General features: G+C 34.9%; 1 protein-coding gene across 3 annotated transcripts in view; it reads left to right on the top strand.

The window, feature by feature from the left end:
• The first annotated feature begins 10658 nt into the window (after positions 1-10658).
• Positions 10659-12757, top strand: part of LOC105322228 (uncharacterized) — a 47686-nt gene continuing 45587 nt past the window's right edge. The window contains exon 1 of one of the 3 annotated variants that reach the window (XM_066070358.1): positions 10659-10896. In XM_066070358.1, the coding sequence (XP_065926430.1) occupies positions 10873-10896 (24 nt within the window). In that variant the 5' untranslated portion in view covers positions 10659-10872. Of the gene's footprint in view, positions 10897-11099; positions 11293-12433; positions 12643-12757 lie in introns of those variants that run through there. The other 2 variants (XM_066070362.1, XM_066070359.1) reach the window with 2 other exon arrangements.

Here is a 12757-nt window from a genome sequence, read left to right as displayed (position 1 = left end):
AATATATGATTTAATTCTCGATATTTTCTTCTCCACAAAAATTAGGAAGTGCTTATGTAACCAGAAAATTATTTTGTTGTATACTTTCAATTGCTGAATGATATACTGTACATAGGCGTCGGAAGCAAATTGAAAGTGGGGGGGCTAGACTAATCCTCATAAAAATTGAGAAAAAAGTAATTCCCAAAATCATGGAAATCCTAATCCGTGGGGGGGGGGGGGGGGGGGGGGGGGGGGGGAGTATACCTATACTTCCAAAAAAAAAAATTTACTTACCAAAATTTATTTTCTCAAAATCATCAAATTCCTAATCCGTGGGGGGGGGGGGGGGGGGGGGCTAGTATGCTTCTGAATCTAACCTCTCAATCTTTCAAGGTAAATTTAGGAACAATAGTCTTTCCTGCGAGAAAAAGTGGGGGGGGGGGCTGAACCCTCTGTCATTCTATGTTTCTAATGGTTAGGTATAACTTTCCAAAAAAAGTGGGGGGGCTAAGCCCCCCCCCTAGCCCCCCCGGTTCCGACGCCTATGCTGTAAACGTATTATATTTGGCATGTATGATATTTGGCGGAAATTAGTTTTTGAACAAGTTGATGTAGATTTGAATTAGCGTATTCCTGAATGTGACTATTCTTTAACATGGTGATATGTATTGCATTTGGCGATATGATGTACTTGATTTAGCGGAAGCCCTTTCCGCCAAAAGCGCTAAATAGAATACACAGCCAAATGTTATATGTTTACACTATTGTAGCTAATAATTCACAAATTTTAATAACATTGAAATATATGGTATAAAAAAATTTATGTTCGAATATGTAGGTTTTTTCTTTAAAGTATATTTGGTAAAGAGAACCTTAAAAAGACTTTTAGTCAAATAATTAAACTTTTATTTTATTAATGACGTTAACTAAAAAACTATTTTAAAAGCCTTCATATCTTTGTAAACTTTTTCGGACAGTTAGCGTTGGTTCACTTGCAGCAAAAATTCTGACGCAAATAAAAATGATCTCATATCCTTAATAGAATTATAAATCAAAACAATGTGTGTTGGATAATAATCCTTTGTGGAGATGGAAATTAGAATGGTTTTGAATATTTTTGACAGAAAGTATTAAAAGCTGATTTTTATCTGCGCATTACCCTCTAAAAAATCAATGAAAGATTTTCTGATAAATATTCAGTATACAAGCTATATTTCCTTAACCAACACTGGAAGTGACATGTTGTGAAAGCTTTCAAAATTAAAAAAAGTAGCAATGAAGTAAATACAATCAATTCAATTCAATTTCTTTATTGCAAAAGACAGACGTCTTATAGCACTTATAAAGTGAACATTACAAAAATATTGGCAAAAATGGACGGTCAGTCCTTACAAATCTTGTAGTTTGCGTACACTAATATGTTTACATAATAATTTGTATTTGGAGAATGACATACAGGTTACTGAAAATATACACACACAAATAACACATATATTATATATATATATATATATATATTGATAGTAATAACAAATGAAATCAGCAAATGGCACAATATAGTTCAAACCATTCTGAGTGTGAGAGCTTTGTAAATGAATATTCCTAAATTACACAATTCTTTGATATTGTTAACACTTAGTAACTGTATTAATTTGTACATGGATAGTTTACACCAGTAATACTTTTTTTATAAGCTTTGATCGTAATGCTAAATACATTGGACATACAAGTATAAAACGATATTCGTCTTCAATGTCTGTGATACAAGTTTTACAAAATCTTTTGTCTCTTGGTATATTTTTATGTCGTCCTGTTTCGATAAGCAGATTATGTGAGGACAACCTCATTTTGGAAATACATTTTTTGTACAACTTTGGTATTGATTTTTCTAAATAATATTGTAAGCAAAAATTATCAACTAAGTGCTTGTAAGTAAAACATTTTGTTTCTATTTGCATCTTGCCATGCAACGATTGAATTAAGTTGTCTTTAAGTCTTTTCTGAATAATTGGTAGACAAATACGACTGTTTAATTATAAATTACTTTGACCATTCCACATGTAGCCAAGTCCCAGAGTATATAATTTTTCCTTAATAAATTTTGCCCAGCTTTGATAATTTTGCTTTCCGTTGTCACAAATACGATATGACCAGCCACAAGCAGCTCTTAACATACAGTTCTCTGTCTGCAATGATTTAAACCAGAACTTAAACATTCGATATATACGATTAAGATATAAGGGTAGACGCCAAGTCTCGAAAATCAAAATGGAAAAATAAATCAGAATGAGATTTTGAATTTTGCATGGTCGGAAAGTCCTGCCTCTACCCTTTCACTTACGATAAATGTTCTCGTTTCTTTTTTTTTTTTTGCCCGACTGCCCTTTTGCCATTAAAAATTGTTTATTCACATATACAATTGTTTTTCTGTCTCATCTAACTAGCCACAGAAAGTTCCTGGTCGCTATAAAATCCGTATGCGAAAAAAACATGACTCTACCTTAAATATAATTTAATATTAAGGAAAGTTTAAAATAAAAAAGACTGACTTACATCGAGTTACTATGGTTTAGTTATTTACTGTGATTTAAAGATGCTTACGGTCTGTCACTCAAACATGAACGAATTGGAACTTAAGCAAATGTTTTCATTTAAAGAGAATAAATCAAACATAGGTGGAGAAGAGTTCACAAATTAACGATGCAGGGCTTTGTTACTTACTTTTAACTTACTTGTACATATATGGTATTGACTAGATCAAAAAAGAGTAAAACTTAGGTGCAAGATTTTCTTTTCTTGTTTGGGGTGTCTAATAGCTGCAATAATGTAACCCTCTCCCGATTTTTATTTTTTTTTTGGGGGGGGGGGCTTCAACTCCATAGGATCTCCGTAATGGTGCAAGTGCGGGAGTGAATCATTCCCGCAACGATTTTGGCTCAAATCGTACATAAATGGCAATAACATTTTCATTTCTTACCTGAACTCAAACGTTGTAGTTGTGTATGGCATAAATTAATCCAAAATTATTAAGTATAGTCCATATATCGGTTATTTTTCGTGTATGTCAACAACGCAGGTTGAATTTGTCCACCATGTTTACTGACCTTGATCGGTTTTATTTTGGGACAGCCAATGAGAATTCAGGAGCGGATCTTGAACTGAATATAGGGATTCCCCTATTTTAAACATAATTAACGCGGTAAATATGAATTTTCCATTATATACAATTTCCTTGAATGATTTTTTAGTGATAAAACGAGGTAAGATCGCTTATTTACACTGACATTCATATTATCAAGCCCATCAAAACTTCAAGCGTAAATCCCATAAAATCACGCGAGAACAGTTATGGCTGCTGAAAAAGACAACTGGTAAACATGCTGATGTGATTTATCTGGGTTCGATTTACATGTATATACGGTTAGTTTGATCAACCTGAATAAAAAAAAAACATTTTAATTATCTAAAAGAAGTCAAATATGAAAATGATCATTTCAGAACGAAGTCAGCCGCATGAAAAAATTGATTTTGCACCATTACGTAGATCTTACGGAATTATAGCCTTCTCCAGTAAACATCAGATATAAAAATCGGAGGGGACTACATTATTGCAGCTAGGTGTCTACAAGTCCTGTTTTCATAATAACCTATTTCTGTTATTGAAACTCTTTGTACATTCAAATGAATTGAATAATGAACAATGTTATACAAATATTGATTTTTCGTATTATGCATAATAATACAGGCTTTGCGATATTCATAACGTGCACAAAAAGAAACATCGCAACATTTTGCAAAGTTGATATATGTATGTATGTTTATTCACCAATCAAGGGCCCTCGGGGGACATATGCATTATAACAATAAAACAACATGATCATAACAAAATAATGGATGAAATATATAAATATTGAACTGTTAAGTAAGCATAGTAAGTTACAATGGGAGGTACATTTAATTGATATAACACACATCAAGTTGTCATACACATATGCAAGGGTATACATTTATTTGCAAGTCCACAATCCCTCAAAGCAATGTGTTATTATTGATACAAACACATTATATACAGCCCCACATATGTATTTGTATTCTATATACAATTGTATGTAGACATATTATATAATTATGCATTTGTAATATATTTTCAAGTTAGGACAGTTAGTGGAAGGATAGTATTTCATATAGAGGAGTGAAAACTGTAATTTTGTTGACCTGACCACATAGGGCACCAAGGGACAATGCCTATTGCAGCATATGGCTATGCATTTGGTCAGAGCCATATCTGTGCTGTCTTGTACCCTAAGCACTCAGGCCAGCTTAAAGGAGCAAAAGTTTTTGACGTGTTGTCTTGACTTACAAGTGGCACCAAGGGACAATGCCTATTGAACAGGCAGTGCATTGTTGGCAACTTGACAGTCAGTCTTGTACCCCATGCAGTCAACACAGATATATTGTCTGATGACCAAAGATTGATCAAATTGATGATGGGGTATACATGTGCAAATCTCTGATACGTATTTAAACAAAACCATTAGCAACATGCAGTTTGCAAAGTCGAGTCGACATATTCATTTTTAGCCGGGCTCTGCTGAAAGCAGAGTCCTGGCTATAGGCAGGCAAATCGGCAATGTTACTTTAAATAGCACAACTTCAAAAGTAAACAAAAAACCAAACAGCGTCAAGGTAAAGCTTCCGCTATACCAAATAGTTACACAACGAGCCACGTTTTGTCAAAAGTGTTGGTATTTTGTTTCTTTTTTTTTTAAATTTCGAATGAATTGACTATCTTTTTTAGTTTTCTTATTAATAACGTGTTTTTAAAACATTACACTATGCATTTTGACACATACAATGCGCATGAATTTCCATGAACTACTTTGCTGCGCGATGAAGATATATAATGCTTGTTGCAAAATTCAAGGCAGCAACTGTTGAATTTTTTAACTCCTACTAGACAGACATATTTTTTGTTTATAGCCGCTTACAAAATTTGGTCGCTCTCTGATCATGCTTTGCCGACATTAAAAGCATGAGAGAGAGAGAGAGAGAGAGAGAGAGAGAGAGAGAGAGAGAGAGAGAGAGAGATTTTCAGTCTTTACTACACAATATGCATGAAGACACACCAAGAGAGCCCGGCTTTCAGTACTTCAGTACTTTGATTCCTTTTGAACCCTCCACAAGTATATGAATTACAATATGACTTTGATAAGAAACGTGCATGCTAATTGGTTGCGTTCTCCCTACGGTCTGTGGTTGTGACGTCATCAAATGATGTGTGTGGATTGGGTCCGGACCTGAAAATGATGAACTCCTCTCCGACTCCAGGAGTTGCTCTGTCTTAACATGGTTAGGGTAAGCGCAGAATTCATAGTGTTCATGTAATTATCAGTAATTTGCGTGTGTTCCACGGCAGTTCATCTCGTTTGTATCGATTTTCCTGGATTAGAAAGATTTCAGCCAGTTGATGAATCTTTCTTTTTTTCTCTCTTATTTACATCCGCCATTTTCTACTAGGGTGTTTTTATCTTTAATATTATCTAACTCTTGATAAATTGAGATAAGTCGTTTGATTTATGAAAAAAATACTGCACATTTAAAGTAATTTGTAATACAATACCAATGGTATTTGAAGCGAGTCAGTCCTGCAAGGTGTAAATCTATTACATTTACTTCCATTATGTTGCCATAGACAGATATTTAGGAAAAAACAATTAATATTACGCAATCAATTCAATATCAATTTATTTTTAGAAGGATCGGTAAAATATATAAATTCATACAAAGACATCCTGTTTGGGCATTGGTATTTAAAGTACATTTTTGCTACGTTATTTCCCCTTTTCTATAAATGAATTTTCAATGACAAAAATGTTCAAGGTTATTAATGATATCAATACTACGTGTAATTCTAGCAATAAAATTGGTACTTTTAACAAAGTGTTTTACATGTAGAATTGAAAGGAACGTTTGTATCTTTGAACAGTAGTAATCATAGTGCATATAGATTATCAAAAATAGTTTTTTAAAAAAATCAGATCGTTTTATTACCCACCCCCCACCCCCCCATTCCAAAATAAAATCCTGTTGGATTTTGCTACTTTTGCTGTTTGTCCTTCAGTTAAAATCGACCGCTCTATAGACTTAACTCATTCCGGGAATTGCTCTTTGATCAAAACTGTTTTATCACCAGAGGGAAAAGGAACAATTAAGGTGTGTTTGTTGGCAATTAAAATAAAATGAAAATATCAATCATTAAATTGTGGAAAATACAGAGCTTTAGGTGTGGGTTCGTTCGCAGTGTACATTTACTAGGCGCTGGAGTCGTTTGTGACTCATAAAGTTGTTTAATTGTTCACAAGGGTATATTCTCGCAGGATAATGCCGTATTGATTTGCAGACGTGGTTTTGAATAAATTTCAATAATACATGTACAATTAAACTTACCAGCATATCTTGTTTATTCAATATGATACGAATTACATAACATTTAATTTCCGTTCTGTATTATTAACCAGATATCTTTAATGGAATTAAGTGAAGGTCAATTGGATTCTCAAGGCCACTGCCCCCTTTTAAAATGAGGATCTAGGTCTAAATCATAAAAAGTTGATAGTGATTGGGAATTCTTAATTTACAAGAATAGGTATACCCCCTCCTCGGCAGCCTACCCAGGAAGTAAGAGGTTAGAGAGCAACATCAGCCACTTAATGACCCTGTGATAATGTTGCGCGCGCGCGCGCGCGAGAGAGAGAGAGAGAGAGAGAGAGAGTTAAGAGTTGTGTATCAGTTAATTTTCCTGACATTTTTAAAATATTCTTAATTTGACTGGCTATTATTGTATATATTTATATAAATAGAAAACCGCTTAGAAAAACCTAGCGCAGATGAAAAGGCTTTAGACAGTCTTCCATTCGAAGATCAATATTCGGGGGGGGGGGGGGGGGGGTCCTGTGTGTTTTTCCTTCGCCATTGCTGAACTTCTTTTTGGGAAAAGTATTCATATTGTTATATGACAGACTTCCTAAGCATTTAATAATTAGTTGATGTAAGTTAATCATCTATTATATTTAAACCATTTTGCCACGATTGATTTACATTGATTCTTGCTTTAGAGGACCATTGCTATGTACTAATAAGCCACCCCCCCCCCCCCCCAAAAAAAAAAAAACCAAAAACAAAAACAAAACAAAAACAAAACAAAACAAAACTTAATTAAGTAAATTAATATGTATCATTTATTTCAAGGCGTTTAAATTCTTAGCTAGTTCTTTATTCTTGATTTGATTCTTGAAAATCCTTCTTTGAATCGATACAGCGCGTAATAATTTTATTGTTCCAAATTTCTAATCAATTAATATAATTCCCATCGTCTGTGTTTCCTCCCTCTGAACGAACATAACCACCTTAAAGTGGTAAAATACCGGTCATTACTACAAGAGATGGAAATCAGCCGGACTAGACACATCAGTTCGCCCCTACCCTATTACACACATCTCAAGAACCTATAATTTCCAACGCCAAAAGCCATAAATATGCATTAATCACTCGTCAGCTCCCAGTCAGAACCATGCCTACTGGATCGAGACAAGATTACAGATACCGTACTTAGCATCCAGCAAAATGCTATCATTTAGGGACCACTCAAAACCCTGGGGTTTAGAATCCGTTGTGATCTTTCCTTTTTTTGATGTGTGTCTGTGGTTTATATATATATTTTTTTGGCTTGTCTTATTGTTGTTTTTTTGGGTGACATTGTTGTTTAAGGGGTGTTTTGTTTTTTATTTGGGGGTGGGGGGGGGGGGGGGTGGTGGTTTTGAATTGATTTTGGGGGTGTTTTTTTTTTTGGGGGGGGGGGGGTCAGGTGAGGGTTGGAAAATCATGTTTCGTATTTCCGTTATATGCCACCAATGTGACCATGATTACCAAAATAATTCCTATTGTATTTTGATTGTTATTACTTGATATTTACTCCATAGATCCATGTATGAACTGCTTATTGAGTTCGTGGTTAGTTCTGAGAGCCATTTTAGAAAGTGGAAAAAAAAACCCGAAACAAATACCTATACTTGTATATCTATATAGGAATAATTACAACCTCTTGATCACACGGTGTCCTTGCACTGGCGTCGGAGCAAATTAAAAGTGGAGGGGCTAAACTAATCCTCAGAAATATTGAGAAAGCCCCCAAAATCATCAAAATCCTAATCCGTTGGGGGGGGGGGGGGAGTATACCTCAAAAGAAAAAATCTTACCTACCAAATTTTTTTTTCTCAAATCATGAAAATCCTAATCCGTGGTGGGGGGGGGGGGGGGGGGTGCCAAATGGTTACGTTGAACTTTGCAAAAAAAGTGGGGGGGGGGGGGCTAGCCCCCTAGCCTCCCAGTTCCGACGCCTATGCCTTGGCTTATTACGAGCTAGTCTGATTACTTTTTACCATAAATATATATAGATTATATACTAGTATATTATATATATACATGTACATGTAGATAAAGATAAATAGATATACAAATATATATTTATTTCATAGCTAGAATAGACGTGATCTTAATAACAAAGCTGTTGGTATGGGCAAGGAACCGTAACCAAACGAAGTGCGGTAACCTAGATCCGAGTTATCTCTCTTATAAAGATCTAACAGTGATGACAAATGACCTTGAGCCAAAGTCAAAACTTGTTGTTCCTTTTTTCTGATGACTCAGCGGACCAATTTTTAATATATACACGGCACGCAATTTCATTTTTTGTTTAGTTCATAAAGAGACAGTTTGAAAATAAATTCTCTTTTTCAAGCATTTTTACGTTGCTACGTAGAATCAAAGCATATAAATTAGAATACAATGCCGAGAATTGAACGAAGGTTCCACATATATCAAGTTGTTACGTACACTACCTGTTATCAATGCAATGCACAGTTGTCAAAAAATAAATCCTTGCTATTCAAGATTCACAGAAATATTTGTAGCGTTGGGTACCCTAAGCCTATACCCTACAGAACTGTAATCTTTTGGTTTCATCCATCATCTTGGATCACGATTTTCAGACTTAAACAGATACACAAGCCTTTTTTACCACCTAAACATGATTTCATTGTTGGAGGTGGTGCGAGATTTTTATTTTTTTTTGGTTTTTATTCTTTCTTATCCAAGTCTTTTTGATTTTTATTTTACATTTCATATTATTGTTGTCGATTATGTACATGACTTATATTGTAACTACATGCATGAATGTGTTCGATTTTTCTATTAGCATGCGCGGATCTAGAGGGGGTCAGGACCCCCCCCCCCCCCCTTGCAAATTCAAACTCATTAAATCCTATTGTAAAATTACAGGAAAAAAACCTCGGACCCCCTCCCCTCCCCCCGACAAACAAAATTACATACATGTATGCATCCACATCCCACACACACCCCAACCCTCGAAATTTTTTCTGGATCCGCGCATGATAAGTGCTACATAATTGTTTATTAACAACAAGGCACATTAATAGCAATGGCATATGAAAATATTATTCCAGGTACACATATGCACAACAAAACGCATGTTGTCTCAACTAACTTTGTCCATGATATTAAGAATTTCTTCATTTTCAGTTTTGTCAAATAATGAAAAGTGGTTTCTCAGTGTCTTAACCTACAAAATCTGGATTTCCTTTGATTAAACTGAAAAATGCCTTTACTTTGGTTATAACTTTCTTACATTTAATCATAAATTATATGATAATCATTTATAGCATTTTATTAGGGATATTGGTAAACCTATTCTCTTAAATCTTAACACTTGAGGCGAAATTCTTAATTCACTGATATTCTGCGATCAAAACTAATTTTTCCTTACTTGATCTCTTACTTACACATCAAATGAATATAGAATTCACACGGACTTTAAGTACATATAATATAAATGTCATTTGGACTTAATGGATGTAGTATTAGATTTCTCCCCCGACAATCCATCAAAATTGCTCAGCTGACCCAAGCTCCTACCACATTTTCTCTGTATAACCTAGATACTCCTGGATTTTTTTATCGACCTTGTTCAAGTTTTACACACACGCAGTTCAAAATCCCGAGTTTTGCAATAAAAATACTAAAATTGAAATAAATTGAATAATCAAGTTAAGTCAAAAATATTTATTTCGATTTTATTTTTACCTACATTACCTGTGAACATCACAACATGGTACATTAAGATACTATCTGTCAGTTTACTAGCATATCCCACCTAATGTGAACTATGCAGTCGATTTTTTTATGGCGGAGGCACATTGCGTGTTTTAAATGCGCTATGACTGATGACGAATGTTGCCCATGTTTGTGTGCAAATATTTTCAGTAGGCGTCCCGGTTATCTAAAACATCTATAATAAAAAGTCGCCATAAATTCAAAACAGGATTTTCAAATTGCATCAATACCTCTTGTCCCGTTAAGTCCACTTTAAATATGGTTTGGGGTTGGGTCCTCTTTAGGTGACCGTAAATATTAAGTCTCCCTTTAATATCCAGATAACGGGCCCCATATAAAAATGATTTATGGGCGATTCCATGTCGGAGATAGTTTCACCGTCAGACAATCTCAGCAGTGTCAACATGCCATTAAACAATGCACGACAATTAATCTTTGACAAACTTTCACCTTAACTTTAACCTGCAGTGCAAAGGCAAAACCACACTGTCTGAATGAACGCACTGTCCCAAAAATAGCAGAGCGTTCGTAGTAAATCTATATTTCTCCCTCACAGTGTGTGACCATTGAGACAGGAAGTTTTGTATATGAAATTTCATAATTTAATGAGCACATGTGAAACCTAATTGTGTCAGATGTATTTTGGATCGAAGTAGGTCTCTCTTGGCGTGCAAGAGTTAATCGCAGCTAACCCGGACTATTATGTGGCTTCGCTGGACGGTTCAGGTAAAAATAATCTACATCATTATCCAGGTGTAACTAAACATAAGTATTTTCTTTTTATTGTCAGTTGTACAGTAAATCTGGGCAAACAATGGCACTTCTGTGGGCTCATGCCCCCTCTCTCTGTTCGTACATTCCTATATCTACAGATGTCAATGAAGACAGCTTGATAGTGGCTCCCATTATTGAATATCATTGACTTCATGCGTTATTAATGATTATGCATTGCACGTGTTAATCCTGGATGCCTTATGAAGTAATAATTTTTTGGTGAAATTAATGTAATAATAATTGTTCAAAGTGGATCCCCACGATAGGAGGCCTTTAGAGGAAGTAGTTCACTGTTATAATTGGATTCATTTGTCCTCCATAGGAAGTATTGGACGCACTATATACCAGGTAAGGGGCTGCACTGCAGTAGAGTTCTACAAGTTTTTATTATAGGTAGTTTGCCATTAATGCACACGTGTATATATTTTTATTGATATAGATATGAATTTCATTGACAGCACACGTGTAAATGACATGTTATCATTGGGGAGCTTGTATATAGCTTCAGATAGCGGAAGCCAATTTATTTCCTTCCTGTTATCACAGACTTTTACATTTTACTCACTTCCTACATGCTGTCATCTTCACCGTGCACGTGTACACACGTGCAAAAGTCGGTGTTAACATCATGTTATGCCTAATTCACCTGTAACCAAATATATTATTATTCAATATATTAAACAAGCAGCTGGCATTTTTCAAAAGCTACCCAATGTAGGTAGCTAAAATACTTATTGTTCAAAGACCCCGTTTTAAAGAAATTTAAATGAAAAACAGTTGTTCGTTTTTTTTTATTTTGGGGTACTTATTTTTTTATTAATGCTTTCGAATCCCTTCTGTTAAACCTGTGAAGATACAGAAAGGAATTCATAAAGGAATTTTCGACCAAACCGGTTTCTCAATAAAAATATGTATCTTATCTCGCGTGATCTAGGAAATATTTAAATCTTATACTTATGTAAATAATACCATATTAAGAAATCGGGATGGCGATCAGATTACCCTAACCTGACAGTAAATCGGGGCCCCAGACCATGGGTAGAGGGCTTTGTTCACCATACGTAACAGAAATGTAATAGGTTTTAATCAAAATCACCACAGCTCCTTTGGAATAAAAATCCGGTCGAGAATTTCGCACACAAAAAATTCATCCGTGCAAATATTTATTTACGAAAAGTCATAATAAAGTTATTCATATCCTTGAAGTTTTAAAATGATTTTCATTCAGGTTTTCTTCATAGAATAAAGAAGCCTGATTTGCCTATATGACTGCTAAATCTCTATAGCCCTGCATTTTCACCTGATAACTTTTTGCAGAGATTCTAAATAATGTGTTATATGTCATTAAGTAATATTGTCGCATTTCACTGTGACTAATCCTTCAGAATGCCTACTTGATTTTTGGCAAAAATAAAAAAAAGAATAGACATAACCGGTATTCAAGGAGTTGGACCACAACCAGTTGTGGAATTTTGATATCTGTGTGTCTATCTGCCCCCGTGGAATGGGGACATCATGTTGACACAGACTCTTCAGTTTTAGATCGACTACACACCTGTAGCGTACGCATCACGTCACACCATGTCACAATAAGCTAGCAAGCCTTTGATGAAAAGAAAAGGGGAGAAAGGGCTGTGATTATATTGAATTCTTATAACCAGGAAATTATTTGTAGTCTCGGTCTGGTGTCTCGAGCAGGTAGGCATATTGCAAAACACATGTTTGACGGGTTTTTAGACAGGAAATAATTTAATTAATCTATTATTATTACTTGGTAAATGGGACAATGCATACATTGGTAGAGGTACATTTC

Source organism: Magallana gigas, chromosome 8, assembly GCF_963853765.1.
Source record: "Magallana gigas chromosome 8, xbMagGiga1.1, whole genome shotgun sequence".
Classification (NCBI taxonomy): Eukaryota; Metazoa; Mollusca; class Bivalvia; order Ostreida; family Ostreidae; genus Magallana; species Magallana gigas.
Note: the sequence above shows the minus strand (reverse complement) of the source record. Positions and strands in the feature narration are given on the sequence as shown.